We start from the raw sequence: 16,808 nt of genomic DNA, 5'->3' as shown, positions 1-16,808 counted from the left end.
CCCTTAACGTTGTTCAGAGCGATTGCGATTACTGAAAACACCCACATTAGTAGCAAGGTCGTTTCTCGTCGCTACATCTTGAACCCACCCACATTGCAGCCTGTGTGGTAGGTCGTATATAATAATAACAGTAATAAAAAAAGATTACACATAATCCTGACTGCTCATACCTTTCGTTTTGCACACCTGTAATGTCTCGTCTTGTGGTTTATTTGTAGGTAAACTTTCTGCAGAAGCGAGCCAGTGTCCTTCAGGAAGAACTGAGCCTGTACAAATCCAGAAGGTAGGTTCCTTATTTGGGTCAATTTGTACCCCTCCACACCTGCGCACCTCAGCTGCTGAGGCGCTAAACCTTCATTAGAAAGCCAAAACACAGTTTCATTTTTAAAGTAGCTCCTGGTTTTGTGTAAACAAGCCGCGTCTTTGAGCGCGCCCCCTCCTAGCCTAACCGCAGCGCTTAGTCAGGGCTCAGTGGGATGAGATTAAAGCACCTGCAGGTGCCTCGCAGGCCTCCAGTCCTGATGAAACAAAAGCCCCGCGCGCAGCTGCTGGATGCGGCCTACTTGTCTCACGGCCTAATAGGGTGACGCAGGAGTCACGAGCACAGGCCAGAACATCAAAGTGTAGGATCCTTGGCAAGTTTCTTCATTGTCTCTGAAAAGTCCCCATACTCCAAAATAAATTACTGCACTATAAGCACTGAAGCCAGGGCCGGAGGAAAGCAAAAAACGTCTTCTAGCCCCCAAGCATAAATGATTCATATAAAGCATTCGGCCTGGTCCATTAACTTTCCCTTGTACTGTCATAAATTATTCCAGACATCAAATATCTCAATGATTGAATCATTCGTTTCGCAGTGAAGATCATGTTATCTTACAGGGCACATCACAAACTTTACTCGTGCAGAGGGTGCGCCTTTCTTATCACAGCGAGAATACTTCTTTAAAGAAAACTGCACCTTCCAACAGACCGGTCTAAACGATCCTTTCCCTTTTTAAAGAACACTCATCAGAGACTTTGCACATACACCAAACTTAAAATGTTTTAGGTTAGGTGCCAGCAGAAGGCGAGCAATTTCCACCCCTAAGGAACAAGGCTCAGCACAAGCCTATTTAAGGCTGCACTGGTATTCCACAATTCGGATAATATGGGTCAGGCACATTTACCACTAATACAGATCCTTTCCAATTAGATGAGCCAAATCTAATATAAACAATGAACCTAGCAGTCAGGTTCTGGTACTATCTAGTGACCTGTACAGGTTCATAGCAAAATACACCGGTTTTCTGATGGCTACTTCTAATTGCATATTCCAACTTTAGAATAACCAAGGAGTAAAAATGGATCTAGAATTTTTTTCCAGCGATGACTTATGCGTGGCAGGAGGTTGTGAGTTATGACTCCATGGCAATCCTGTACATATAAGAACCACCCCTGTGCGCTGACATGAGTTCTTTTTTTCCACAGCCTTCATCACAGATCTGGTCCTCAGTCAGTCTCTGACAATTCCAAAAAAGTAAAAACATTTCATACAGCGTGTTAGGGATGGTATCTCCTTGAAAACAACAGGATTTAAGTTGCGCTTCAACTGGTGGAAGTAGATGCCGTTTACAGATCTACACAACATGTGCCTTCGGTGTCTGGGCTCTGGTCAATACTTCAAGTTGTGTGAGAAATATGCCCTAATGAATCCGAAGAGGATCAAATGGGGAGGAGAACTCCACGTCTCAGAGCAAAAAAAAGTGTTCACATTTGAAACAGTGGTCTTGGTGCCTCTCCACATCGCGGGTCCCTTCTGGGGCAGACCCATATGATGTTCCGTTCTCGCTTGAAGTCTCCAGGTAAGTCAAAGTGAGAAACATGCCATAAATGTAAGAGAGACAAGTGGGACTTGGCTCCATCCCCCCACTGAAAGTTAGGGGAGAGGTTGTGAGGGCAGTTTTCAAAAGGTACCTCGCCTCCAGCTTCTTCTTAATCCGATCTGGTGCCGCAGTTGATTCCAGCATTCCACAAATTCTCTGGGCCATTACCGACCTCAGAGCAAATCAGAGGCCTTCAAGTAGGCCATGGTGCAGATCTTTCAGATACTGCCGGCTCCCAGTGATGCTTCTTTGGGCCCCACAAAGCAACAGGGGCCGCCAGTAGGACTTCCACCAGCGAGCCCTCCCCTGGTGCCTCCAGACCCACTTCTAGGCTCTTTACGACAAGTCTAAGTTTCCATTCTGGCTCCCCAAGTTCACACCAATCACTTATATGCATGCAGCACTGCTCACTCTGCCAGCACAGGTGCTTGAGTGCTGGATCTGATCCCGACACAGGTCTCTGACTCTGAACCAAAGTCAGGCCACATCAGGTTTATATCTCGCAATGAAGTTAGCATTGTGTAGCTAGTAGTCATTCTGCTTGATCCTGAGCCCCCCCTTGATATCGCTATTACCAGAGGCAAAGGACATATTTGGTACCATTTTGATGAATGATGATAACCATGTGAGCAATCTGTGCCCCCTTAATGCACTGATAAATCATTTTACCTAGTGTACCGAATGCCAGTGGGATACAGAACTTCGCTGAGACCAAGCTAGATTCACCACCTTTTCTACCAAACTGTAAGAAAGTGCCTCCTTTGCAGTAGTTGCATGCAGATCTGCAGAGGTGCTACATTCACAACTACAGTTGAAAGCAAAGGCATTTTAATGACTGAAATACTGCCCAAAAGCAGGGCTGTTTTTTCAGATCCTTTATTGTTAGTTAGCAAGACACTCACAGACCCCTTCAAAGCCTCTCAGTCAAAGCTCAAGCTCAATCCCTCCAGTCATTAGACCTGTGACCATGTGGCACAGACCAACCCCTGGAAACCCTAATTCTGTGACAGATCATCCTATGCCCGAAAGCCTTGTAGGGCTGGAATTGAAAAGTAAAGTGAATCCAAATGCCCTTTCCTTGAACCCACTAAAAGAGAATGACACATTTGGCAAAAAATATGTTTTTGTCAACTACACTGGCTCTACCCTCCTCAAGTGCAGTGTGCCTTCTGGGCATAATCATCCACGCTTTATGGGAAATGGCCTGTGGGATCTTGCTGGTCGTCCCAGAAGACCTCATGACATCTCTTGCCCAAATGACTCAGGATGCAGCAGAAAATGTACTGACTGCTGGTCTGGATACCACTGATAGCATAGGTTGCACTATCAACAACAGTGTAGTGCTTAGATGACATGCTTAATTGCAGACAACTGGATTTTCTGCAATCAGTCATCCCTCATGGGTGTTGACTTTTTGTGGAAATGACTGATTCAGCTCTTGAACAATGTGAAGATAGTTATTCCACAGCATGACTCCTTGGGGTTATTGCCATCAGTCTTCCAATGCCACCAACAGTTCAGAAGGTCTAGGGGTTACTTCAGAAGCCTAGCTTACCGGAAATGTCAACTGTCTCAGTTGATGTAGCATCTGGCTTAGCCTTGTCCAGGCAGAAGACATGGGGGCAGTCAAATCCTTTCATTCCATCAGAGCCAGCACTTATCTGCTTCCTCCACCTCAGCTGTGTCAGCACCCAAGTGGCTTTCATTTGCCTTTTCAGACCCAAAGACAGCCGGTATAGGGCAGGATCTCTCATTTCCTTTCTAAGTAGAAATCCATCAGACTAATGGGTTTTACAGATTGTTTAAAGGGGCTGCACCCTACCTATCATTTCCTCACCGCCTCATATTCATCCATACCAGAACCCGTTTTGGCAGACCACACCTCATTCTTGATGTTAGAATGTCAAAATCCTACTGGCTAAGGGTGCCGCTGAATGAGTGCTTGACTCAGAGAGGAACGCTGGTTGTTACCCTAGGTACTTCCTTATGTTGAAGAAGCACAGAGGCCTCAGGCCAAATGCTTGACTTCAGGCCATTGAACACCTTTCTGAAAAAAGACAAGCTCAAAATGCTCACTCATGTACAGATCCTCTATTCTCTAGATTCTGGAGATTGGATGGTGTCCTACCTCCTGCAGGTCACGTATCTTTATACAACATTCCTGCAGTACAACAGATTCTACCTGTTGTGCACAGTGGGGTTGGAAAAGATGCAATTTGCATATTGCTCTTCGCCCTCATCACAGCTTCTGAAGTGCTCACAACAGTGTTGGAAGTAGTCGCAGCTCATCTTCGGAGTTTAGGATTAAATATATTCCTATACCGTGATTACTAGCTAATCAATACTTCAATGCTACAGACAACCTCTGAACGACAAACATTCGCTTGACCTCACAAGGATTTTTTCCTCTGTGAGCCGAAGTCCCACCTGAGCCCTGTGCAAAGACTTCTATCCATAGGGGCTATCCTCAACGGGGTGGCATTCAGAGCCTTTCCACCACTGATTCAATATGAATTTGATATGATCCTGATGTTTTGGTCTCAGTCCTGGGTCTCGGTGAGGATGGTTATGAGGCTTCTTGGGTTTCTGGCCTCATGAATCCTCCTTTCCCATATGGCACATGTTATATGCAGGCCCTGCAGTAGAACCTCATTTTCACTGGGCCCGTCACCATGTCTGTTTCTCTTATTCCATCAGGAGAGGGCTTGTAATTTTCTATGATGCCAGAAAAATTTCAACCTAAACTGCTTAAGGCCGCTCTCTCTTCCCCACCTAGTTTTCACATTTGTGACAGATGTGCTACTTGTAGGCTGGAGTGGCTGTTGGGGATAGGTGGAGATCTGAAGCCTCTTTTCGCTGAGCACTATAACAGTGTTTTGGAGCCATGTGCATTCCAGCTGACTCTGAAAGCCATCCTGCCAACCATCAGAGGGAGGCTGGTGGAGGCCCTCCTGGACAAACCGACTGACATATGGTACTGCAATAAGCAGGGCATAGTGGAGTCCTGGATCCTGTTTCAGGTGGCCTTGCGTTTTTTGAGTTAGTTAGACCAGCAGCAGATCTTTCTGGCGGCCAAGCACCTGAGAAGGTTGGAAGAGCTGAGCAGGGATCGACTGCTAGATCACAGATGGCATCTCCATCTGGAGGGCGCACTAGGCATCTTCGAACAGTAGGGCCTGTGAAGCTAGATCTATTTACCACTGTCAAGAGCTTGCAATTTCAAAACATTTGCGTGCTAGAGTTCCCTCCAGGAGAGTCCGTAGAAAGTGCATTCTATCAAGTTTGCGCATCAGTGGCAAACTCCTCTGTAGCCCCAGCAAAAGCAATCCTTCTAACCCATGAGGAGGAGTGGTGGGGGATGAGGGCATCAATCAGCTGTATTTATTTTAGCTTTCTCTATGCCAACATCAGCAACAATTCTCTGAATCCTTTGATTGTGACCCAGGACTCTAGTCATGGGATATGTGATAAATCTCTTCAAAAAGTGGAAGCCATAATCGTAGACCAGTGGGTCCTGCAGGTTTTAAAACAAGAGTAACACCTGCCTCTTTAAAAAAGCTTCCCTCTGACCTTTCTAAACACCAGCCTTCCACAAACATCCTGATGAAGGAGATTGTAATTGAAATTGCACTTAATGTAGTGTTTACTATCCCTGAGGAAGCCTTGAAGCTCTTTATCTTCTTTAATGTGAAAAATAGCACTAGGTATTTTCCCTTAGCCAGAGAGGAGTTAATAATTCCTTATTCTGAAGAAAATATTGGAAAAAACGTAACCCTTTGTCAGTTGAACAAATTGCTCTGCAGAAAGAATCCAAGGCTGTGACTTAGCAGCGAGTCCTTTAAGTCTTTCACCCAGCACTTATTGTTTTCACAGGACCTCCAGAATGTTTATGTCAGTGTTTGGTTTGCAAGCATCATAAGAAATAAATGAGGTTTATGTTAATTTCAAAGTCTTTTCCTTTGAATCTGTTTACAGAGAATGTGGCTGTGGCCACCGCCATCATAATGGACATCTCCTTTACCTATATTTGAGGGACTGGTTTGTCAAGATGTGCTCACCAGGAATAGTATTGAAAAATCGTTCAGCAACAATCATGCTTTTCACAAATTGGATTTCTCTTTGAGGAATAAGAAATATTTTCTTGTTCCATTTTAGTGCATTCAATTCATAGGTGAGATTTTGGGTACCCAGCTCTGTTCTTTTTTTCTCAAATATTGTTGAGCATAGAAAGGACGATTGCTCTCAAGATCTTCCTCCGACAAGTACAGAATATTAAGGTTCGGCTACTTTCAGATACTGATAGACAATGAGGGCCTGATTTAGATATTGGCAGAGGGGTGACTCCTTCACAACAGTGATGGATATCCCATCTGCCAAATCTAAATCTGGCCTACGGGATTTAGATTTCGACGGACAGTATATCTGTCACCGTTGTGACAGAGTAACCCCTCAGCCAATATCTAAATCAGGCCCTAAGTCTTCAGTGTTTTATGTTAGCAAGCAGGACAGTAATACAATCTTTTAAAAACATCACAAGCCTGTAAGCATGCATGCAGAAATCATGCAAAACATATATTCTGTTACCCAATTAAGGGGCAGGTGCAAAGATCAAAGGTCAACGTAGCCAGCAGTACCAATCTCAAACTTTCTCACTACACAAAAAGATATACAATTTTCAGTAGCTTTGGATAAAAAGCATTCTAATTTAGCTGTGATTTCTGTCTCAATTTACTTGCCTAGTCAAGGCATACCCTTCCCAGATCTGTGACTGGGAGTGAGTGTTTGCATTGTTCAGCACTCCGTCCATCATCCTTTTGTGTTGCTAAAGTTGCCCTAAGTGGGAAGGGTATGGTCAGATGTGGGTCCCGTGCTCACTGTGCCACTGGATTCAAGCTTACCTGGCTGATGAAGGCTGACACCAGCCCCAGGATGCTTGTTTCCGGTCCAGGGAGTACCTTGCTTGGCAGTCGGGCTGGATTGTTCCCAGGAGGAACAGGGTCAAGACTGATTTGCATATGACTGGGTCCAAACTGGGGTGGCATGGTGAGCAAAAGAACAATGGATTAAACCCAGATCTGTGACTGGGGGTGAGAGTTTGCATTGTTCAGCACTCCGTCCATCATCCTTTTGTGTTGCTCATATCTTGTGGGTGCCTTACCCAACCTACCACTCATGTGGCCCAGTAGGGCACATATTTTTGCCTTTGACCATGGTAAAAAACAACAGATCTGCCTCATATTTCTGCTTCCTGTCCCCTGCATATGACATTTTGTGGCAGTTACTTGACCCTCGCCTCACTCAAATGTAAAACCATATGCAAATCATAGGCAGAGTCAAAAGATGCCTCAGTCAATAGATTTGAAGAGGGTTAAGGTTTGGGCATATGAGCTGGTGTTCAACCATGATTCATGATATGTATCCACTCCGAAATTTAAACAAAAAGTATTCGGGAAACAATTTTTTATTTTATTTTTAGTTGTCAGTTCCCCGTTTTATGGTTGAGCCTGTGAGAGCATGCGCAAGTGCATGTGTGTCGCTTGTGAGACACTGTTGGTAAAAGTAAGGGTTTGGAGCCCACCCGTTTCTTACCCTTTGTTGGCTTGCCTGGCATTCTTCTTTACAGCCTCGTAATTTGTCACTGCTGGCCAAACATAATTTCCTGTCTTCTCTCTGGAGCAGGGACCACACACTGATTGATTCAACTTAATCAGTGCCTGTCCGCTGCAACTGACATGATTGAAGTACTTCTCTTTAACTTCTAGGGCCCTGAAAACAGAAGGTTTGTGACTGGTAAAAAATGCCCAGCAGGACAAACAAAGTTGCAAAGATTTATTCTTTCTGTGGTTAACTTTCTTTTATTTTGCCAAGTCTTCTTTTTGCACATTGTACTCATGTTTGCTTTTGCTTTTTGCTCGTGGGTGCTGTTCTAAAAAGATGAGGATTATCTTGTACTCAATATTGCAAAACAACATTGTTTCTTTCCTAAATGTAATTTCAGAAATTATGATTGAACACTTGGTTATGCAATATACCCTAGTGCATTCCACTCCAATCTGCCTTACTCACTGCAGTCTACCCCACACTATAACAGACCATCCCACTGCAGTCCAAAGCACTCACCCCAATTCAATCCACCACACTCCAGTCCTCCGAACCCACACAACTCAATCTGTTCCTCTCTAATTTGCAATACTCCAATCCAAAACAATCTGCCTCACTGCAATCCAAAACAATCTGCCCCACTCCAATCCAAAACAATCTGCCCCACTCCAATCAAAAACAATCTGCCACACTCCAGTCTGACCCAGTCCAATCCGCCCACTCCAAAACAATCTGCCCCACTCTAATCTGTCCAGCTCCAATCCAAAAGTCTGCCCAGCTCAATCCGGCCCACTCCAATCTGCCCCACTCCAGTCCAAAGCAATCTGCCATTCTCTGAACCATCCCACGCCCATCTGCCCCATTCTAGTCCAAAACAATTTACCACACTCCAATCTAAAACAATCTTCCAACTCCAATTTGCTCTACTTCAAACTAAAACAATCGGCCCCACTCCAATCCATCCAACTCCAATCTAAAACAATCTGCCCCACTCCAGTCTGACCCACTGCAATCCAAAACACCCCACTGTAGTCCACCCTCTCCAATTCAATCCACCCCACACCAATCCAGTCCACTCCAATCCACCACCATCCTCTCACTCCAATCCAAAACAATCTGCTCCACTCCAGTCTGCCTCACACCAACCCAAGACTGTCTCCCCTATTTCAGTCCAAAAGTCTGCCCCACTCCAGTGCAAAACAATCCACCCACTCCACTGTGCACCTCACCAGTCCAAAACAATCTACCCCACTCCAATCCAAAACAATCTACTCCAGTCTGCCCCATTCAATCCACCCACTGCAATCCACCTCACACCAATCCCATCCACCTCACCCCAATACAATCTACCCCACTCCATTCCAATTCGCTACACTCCAATCCAACGCAGACCTCCCCAATCCAAACCCAGTCTACCCCACTCCAGTCCACCCAGCTCACCCCAACCCACCTCAATTCAATCCACCACAGTCAATCCAATCCACCTAACTCCAATCCAATCCCCTCACTGCAATCCAATCTACTCCACTCCAATCCACCCCACCCCATGGCAATCCAATCTACTGTAATCCACCCCACTCCATTCCACCTCATTCCATTCCACCTCACTTCATTCCAACACACTCCAGTCCAATCCACCCTACTCCAATCTGTCCCACTCTAATTTGCACCTCACTCTATTTCACCCCACTCCAATCCACCCCACCTAAATGCATTCTACCCCACTCCAATCCAGTCCACTCCACCATAATCCAACCCACCTTACCACAGTCCACCCCGCCCAATTACAGTCTGCCCCCCACTCCAGTCTAATCAACCCCTTCCAGACTATCCCACTCCAATGCACTGCAGTCCAAACCACTCCCCTCTACTCCAAGTCACTTCAAACAAATCCACTGTACCCTTTTTCGGTCCACCCCACTCAGTCCAGCTCACCACATTCCAATCCACCCACCCCACTCGAAACCATCCCATCCCATCCCATTCCAGCCCAATCATTCCCCCAGTCCGGTCCAATCTACCCCCAGTACAGTCTAGTTCATCCCACTGCACTCTAATTCACACCACTCCAAACCACCTACTCTAATCCAACCCACCCCACAACACCCCAGTCCTATCGCTTCCAACCATTCCACACACCACAAACCAATCTAATCTACCCCACTCCAATCCACTCCAATCAAATCCACCTCACCCCACTTAAGTCAAACCCGCTCATATCCAGTCTACCCTCTCCAATCCACACCACTCAATCCAACCCACTCTACCCCAATCTAATCCACCCCGATCTACTCCATTCCAATCCATCCCACTACCTCATCCCAATCAATCAATTAATCAAAGCATTTGTAAAGCGCACTAATCACCCATGAGGGTCTCAAGGTGGGGTGCTGCTACTGTTAGAACAGCCATGTCTTGAGGTGTCTCCTGAAGGTTAGTGGGTCCTGTGTCTGTCGCAGGTGGATAGGAAGAGTGTTCCACTTCATAGCAGCGAGATGGGAGAACGATCTGCCATCGGCGGTTGTTCTGTGGATGCGTGTGACGGTGGCGAGGGCAAGGTCAGCGGAGCAAAGCTGTCGGGTCAGGGTGTAGAAGGAGAGCCGTCTGAGGTATTCTGGTCCGGTGTTGTGCAGTGCTTTATGAGCGTGGAATGTGATTCTCTTGTTGAAGGGGAGCCAATGCAGGTCTCTCAGGTAGGCTGTGATGTGGCTGTGGCGGGGGTACGTCCAGGATGAGGCGTGCGGAGGCGTTCTGTATGCGTTGCAGTCTTTTCTGGAGCTTGGCCGTGGTTCCTGCGTAGAGGGCGTTGCCGTAGTCCAGTCTGCTGCTTACGAGGGCTTGGGTGACCGTCCTTCTGGTTCTGGTGGGGATCCATTTGTAGATCTTCCGAAGCATGCGGAGGGTGTTGAAGCCAGAGGAAGAGACAACGTTGACTTGCTGGGTCATTGATAGTGATGAGTACAGGAGGAACCCCAGGTTGCGTGCTTGGTCGGTGGGTGTCGGTGCGGTTCCCAGTGTGGCAGGCCACCAGGAGTCGTCGCAGACGGAGAGGGTGGACCCGAGGATGAGGACCTCAGTTTTGTCATCGTAGATGCTTGTGCGTAGTGTGTGGTGGCAGAAGGTGTCAAAGGCGGCCGAGAGGTCCAGGAGGATGAGGGCCGCGGTTTTGCCGTTGTCAAGTAGGGTCCTGATGACATCGGTGGCGGCGATGAGGGCGGATTTGGTGCTGAGGTTGCTGCGGAATCCAGATTGGGACGGGTCTAGAATGTTGTTCTCCTCGAGGAAGCAGGTCAGTTGTTTGTTGACAATTTTCTTGATGACTTTTGCCGGGCAGGGGAGCAAGGAGATGGGCCGAAAGTTCTTGAGATCCTTTGGGTCCACCATGGGTTTCTTCAGGAGGGCGTTGATCTTGGCATGTTTCCAGCTCTCCAGGAAGGTGGCTTTCTCGAATGAACTGTTGATGATCTTCCGGAGTTGAAGTGTGATGACGGAGCTCGCTTTGTTGAAGAGGTGGTGAGGGTAGGGGTCGGATGGTGAGCCAGAGTAGATGGTGTTCATGATTTTGATGGTGTTGTCGTCGTTGACATGGGTCCAGGAGAGCAGGAGGCTGGAGTTGCTGGGGGGCGGTGAGTCATCGGTGTCGGTGGTTGATGGAGGGTCTGGGTATTGAAGCTGTCATGGATGTCTGCGATCTTGCCGTAGAAGAAGGTGGATAGGGAGTCGCAGAGGTCTTGCGATGGTGGAATGTTGTTGACGTTGGAGCCAGGGTTGGAGAGTTCCTTCACGATGTTGAAGATCTCCTTATAGCTGTGTGCATTGTTGTTGATGTGTTCTTTGAAAGCTGTTCCTTTGGCAGTCCGGATGAGGTGGTGGTGTCTGCGGATGGCGTTCTTGAAGGCTGTGTGGTTGTCCGGTGTCTGTTCTTGGCACCACTTTTTCTCGAGTCTTCAGCATGTTTGCTTGGATACTTGGAGGTCGACTGTGAGCTAGAAGGCCTTTCTGTCGGTGCTACTGTTTGAAGGTAGTCGATCCATTGCCTGAGGTTGCGGGATGCTGTGTCGGTGGTGTCAAATGGTGGATTCCGGAAAAGGGTGGTGATCAGCTGGTGAATCTGCTGCGGGTGATGGTGTGTTGTGGGTTTCTCAAAGAAAAAGTGGATGCAGCATTGGTCGGTCCAGTGGAGTTCGGTGGTGTGGCTGAAGGACACGTGTTTTTCTGGCAGAGTGTGTGTCCTGTGGAGTGGGTGGGTGTCATGACGAGCTGCTTGAGGCCGAGGTTGGCAAGGTTGTCGATCAGGGTGGTGGAGTTGTTGTCGTTGGTGCTCTCGAAGTGGGAGTTCAGGTCCCCGAGGAGTATGTACCCTGTGGATGCGAAGGTGTGCGTGATGATGACGTCGGAGATGGAGTCGCTGAACTGCTGTTAGGGCCCGGGTGGGGGGGGGGGTGTAAATGAGGGTCCCTCTGAGGGTGGTGTTTGGATCGGTTTGGATCTGGAAGTGCAGGTTTTTGGTGGCACTGAGGGTGTTTTCAGTGCTGGTTGTGATTCTGAGGGTATTCCTGAGGACGATGGCGATGCCTCCTCCTGGTCTGTTGGTGCGGTCTTTAAGGGTGATCTTGTAACCGTCCGAGATGGCTATGGCGAAGTCGGGCGTTGAGGAGGGGTTCATCCAGGTCTCGGTCAGGAAGGCAACATCTGGGGAGGCTGAGTCAAGTTGGTTCCAGAGTTCGATGGTATGTTTATGGACGGAGTAGGTGTTGAGTAGGATGCATCTGAGATGGTTGCGTCCTGCCTTTAAGTAGGGAGGGGGGAGGAGAGGACAGCTGGGAGGTGGGAGCGGGGGTGGAAAATGGCGCGAAAAAGGGGGCGGGCCGCAGGGGCAGCAGCAGCGAAATTTCAGCGCGAGAGAGAGGAGGGGGTGGGGCCGCAGGGGCAGCAGCGACAGGCGAGAGAGAGAGGTGGGAGAGCGAGAGAGAGAGAGCGGATTGAGAGGAGAGAGAAACGAGGAAAGAGGGAGACTCAGAAGTGAATGACAAAAGACAATAGGAGCACAAAAGGGACAGACACAGAAGAAAAAGCACACAAATAGCAAAGCAGGAAAAAGGAGAAGAGGCGCAAAGGGCAGCCTAGTAGAAGAGCAGAGCTCTCCCACTAGACACTAGTGATGAGGCACGGGCAGAAACCTGCGGGACGAGGTGGGCCTCGAACTCCTGACAGAGGTCAGGAGTTCAGAGGAACAAGGGCTGTACTTGCCGGTGGAGCTACAGGACCCAGAGCAGTTCAATGACAAGGTCAGTGGTATTGCTCCCACTCATCCTATTCCACCTCACTCTACTCAATGACACTCCATTTTAAGACACTGAACTCTACAACACTGGACTCTATGACACTCTCTGCCACCGAGCCACTGAATTCTACTCCTCTCGATGACACTCTACTCAAACAAATCCAGTGTACAACATTCTAATCCCACCTCCACTCTACTCTAGGACACTCCACACCACTAACTTTTAGCCATGCCTAACAGCAGGTGTACAACATGGCAAAAACACATTGCCAAGCCCAATAGCTCTTGATTAGGCAAGACTTATCGGCGTTGCCAATGTTTGTTTAACTGTGGCAAGTCTGAACACCAGAGGCCTCTATTGGTTCGGAAGTCAATGAAATACTAGTTATTTAACTGGTTAGCAAACATATCTGTTATTTGGCAGTATTCAAAGGCTCAGAGGTGGGCAGCAAACACTTGTTACTGGTAATGTTTATTTTCAGAACCTTCAAGTGTCCTTTTTAACCAGTGAATGAATCTCATACATGCTATTTTAATCAACGTTCCAGACAGATGGTGCTTTAAAATATCATATCCCCTTTTAATTGTTCCAAGTATTCTCTGCGATACAATAATTTCACTAATCCAAAAATGCATTGTTTGCTTTAAAATGTCACAATACTGCACCATTTTTCTGAGAGACCCCTTCTTGCGCGTTTCCACATCCTGCCCATCTGTTTATATTTTTTCATTACTTATTGTTATACCTACCAAAAAATTTTGGTGACAAGGAATTCTGCTTTACTTCGCAGGTAAATAGGTGCATCACATCATGTCCCAGAAGGCAGAAGACACAGACCACTGAAAATAAACTGTGAGATTCGTCATGGGTTTTGTTATGACAAAAAAAAACCTGTGATTTAAAAATATGAAACACTCACTATTCATGTCAGTATTTTTGTCCATCTCATTTTCTTGAATGGTTTATGATGTTCCCTGTACTTTACCTTTTTCGTTATGAGCGTAATATTTGCATGCGAATTTATGTATTTATTGACGAAAGAAAGTCTAATCGCAGGGGCATAGCATATTTTTAACCATGAGAATATAATCAAGTTTACATTCTTTTTATATTGTCCAAAAATGTTTACATTTTTACATCGTTTTCACACTCCAGTGCCTCCAAATCATATTAAAATATTATTTTATATTATTTGTTTTTGGTATTATTTGTTTTTGTTTTCTGCGTTTCTCGATAACATTTATATGCTTGGAAAGTATGCTGTATGAATTCTCTTTTGGAGCATCCATGATAACAAACCTCTATCCCACCCTTTAATTCTGCTACGTCACTTTCAGACCCTTTGGCTGCCCGGATTTCAGGTTGATTCATGTCATACACATCATTGGCTTTATAACGGTAGGTATTTGTGGATCCCTGATTTATTGTCCATCACCCACTTCAGAAATTAAATCTTTTCACGGAAGAGTACATAAGTCCTCAAATTTATGTGGATGACACTTACACTACAGGCTCATGAAATTGATTCAAATGAAGAGTTTCTGAGATGCCTTCTTGGGTGAGTTCATTGAGAAAATAGAGCATTTACCATCCTTTAATACGGGCTGTCTGGAACGGAGTTCCTAAATCCTGAGCTCACTTGTAAAGATGGAAAGTGTGACTACACCAGATCATATAATTGAATTTCGCCATCACAGAATCGTCCTTATTATTCAAGACCATTATTCACGGGTGAAAGGAGATCTCAGAATACCTATAGGAATATATTAAATGCTATTTCCTCTACAAATTCTTTATTTGTGAAATAGCGTACTCATCATCCAAGAATGTATACACTTCATTTGGAGCCCATGTGGTGCCAGCATCTAAAAAGACAAAAGGCTCTGAGTATCAATACGAATCATGATTTTTCAGGGTCTAAGTGGTCTGCTAAAAAAAAAAAAAAAAAAGTGTGGATTCTATTAATGAATGCTGAAAACAACCTGTTTTGAAAGCATTTTAAAAAAAATGAAGGATATGATTTAGAATATGAACTTGTTTGTGTTGGCTGAAAATTGAGCCAATTGCTTTGTTTGCTCCTTTTTATATTCCTCTGTTTCAAGCAGTGACTTTTCATTTGAGGCTTCTGTAACACGCCTAATTTAAATGATAATTTAAATAAATGAAGCTGCAGATCGTCCCTGCTTTCGAGACCTTCAGGTGTGTGGTTGTTCTATAATAGCCAAAATGCCTTGATACCATTGACTGGATACCCTTTACAAATGACATGGGTTCAGAGGGGGTAGCAAACTCAGCATTTTTTCACAAAACCAAAAGAATTACATCACTGCTTACCACTGGAACCAAGAAAATTACACTTCTGCCAACCACTGCTCACTGTCTCACACCTCTACTCTAGCAGTGTTAGTGTTGTCGTGCAAGATCTGATGAAGGAATGAGATCTGACGAAGGAATTAAGCATTTATGTCATGCATTACCCTCTTTTATCCGTCTGTCCATGCACTAGCAGTCCTGCACTGAAAGTACAGCAGCCTTCCAACGTTGTCTACTTTTGTGGCCTTGTCAGAGGTATGAGGCACTATAAAAAAACTGCACTATAATTTAATACTTTGATGCCTTCCTTCCACTGGATAGGGCACACATTTGCAGTGGAGATCCGAAAGAGGTGTGTGCTAAAGAAAAGGAAAAGTCTCAAGATGAATCTTCGCTTTCTCCACAGTGCATAACTGCTTAACTTTCAGTGAGCTCTCCATCTCATTACAGGGTTCAATTCATTGGAAAGGGTTATGTGACCAGACCCCAACTGGTTTGTCTTTGGTGTCTGGAGCAAACCACGACTCCAGGAACTATCTCAACTGCTGCACCATGAATCTGAAGGTGATTCAGAAGCTTTGGAATCCCAGTTGCACAGACGGTCCTAGGCCCACTCTCAGAGTCGTTCCAATCAATCATCATCGTGGTTGAATTTGTCATCTGGTTAGTCCCACTAGCGCAAAAGATCTAAGAAGTCAAAGCGATTTTCAACCCCACCAAGCCTGTCCAAGTCATTGGCCCTGATCCTGAACTCCACCCGCTGGGCTCGAGTCTGGGTTCCCTCTACGCCTCTCTGAATTTCATGAAGCCAAAGTGACCCCCACCCAAATCAGATATCTTTATGAGGCAATACACTTCTTATTTTGGCGTGCAGACCCCTCTGGAGCAACCTCTTGGCCCCAGGGTATATGAGGTGCCCGACTGGACTTCTGGTGTGTTCGCCCTCGGTGCCAGTCGGCCCTCTGGATCCATTCCCAGATCCAGACTGACTCTGGTCATAAACCCCTGGGGTTCAGTCCAGTGACACCTTTCCCAGCACCACCAGCGCCTTTCTTGGCGATGCTGAACCCATAGTCATTCCCAACTCTGACACAGTGCCTGACTGCCGTATTTCAATGTTGGCACTGGCACTACCCGAACCCAGTGATTTCCCGGGTCAGAGAAAGTGCCTCCTTTCTTTCACTGGCCCTGTGGGGTTTCTGGCTGGGTTGGCTGTGAGAATCCTTTTGGTTACCCTGACCCCTTTGAATATTATCTGGCCCAATTGGATGACAACAGCTGGTATAAGGAGCTGGTTGATGACAGTGGACTGGACACTCACCAGACACTGGCCTGGTCTCTCCTCATAGTGTTGGTATGGAGGAAGGGGCTTTCCTCTGAGGAGCTCACGACCAGTCTCTTCATGGAGGAGCATCAGCCGGGGGTGTCCCACACAAGCCCTTCAATGAATCCCTCTCTGATGTTCTGCTCAGGACCTGGGCAGGGCCTTCAAGGGCACCCCCGTGTGTGGGACAAATGCACAGCTCTATTGCCCCGTTCCTGGGGACCTAGATTTCCTCATCCAAAACCACACCTCTGACAGCCTGGCAATGCAAGCCTCAACATTCAGAGTGAATCCTGGTGTGTTTCCTACCACTCCACCAAATAGTGAATCCATGAGGATGGATACCTTTGGGAAGAGGATTTTTCTTCCATCAGCCCTGCATTGCGGAAGGTGAACACTCCATGTATCTATGGCCAGTGTAGC

The 16,808-nt window shown here is 46.5% G+C and overlaps 1 protein-coding gene across 4 annotated transcripts in view; it reads left to right on the top strand.

Annotated features, from left to right (window-relative positions):
- CEP112 (centrosomal protein 112) overlaps positions 1-14,748 on the top strand; it is a 1,991,189-nt gene extending 1,976,441 nt beyond the window's left edge. For 3 of the 4 annotated variants that reach the window (XM_069199881.1, XM_069199883.1, XM_069199880.1), the window contains 2 exons: positions 219-283; positions 13,539-13,908. In XM_069199881.1, coding sequence (XP_069055982.1) covers positions 219-283; positions 13,539-13,542 — 69 coding nt within the window. In that variant the 3' untranslated portion in view covers positions 13,543-13,908. Of the gene's footprint in view, positions 1-218; positions 284-13,538 lie in introns of all 4 variants that reach the window. The other variant, XM_069199882.1, reaches the window with a different exon arrangement.
- The last annotated feature ends 2,060 nt before the right edge of the window (positions 14,749-16,808 follow it).

The sequence above is a fragment of the Pleurodeles waltl genome, chromosome 7 (genome assembly GCF_031143425.1).
Source record: "Pleurodeles waltl isolate 20211129_DDA chromosome 7, aPleWal1.hap1.20221129, whole genome shotgun sequence".
NCBI classification, from domain to species: domain Eukaryota; kingdom Metazoa; phylum Chordata; class Amphibia; order Caudata; family Salamandridae; genus Pleurodeles; species Pleurodeles waltl.
Note: the sequence above shows the minus strand (reverse complement) of the source record. Positions and strands in the feature narration are given on the sequence as shown.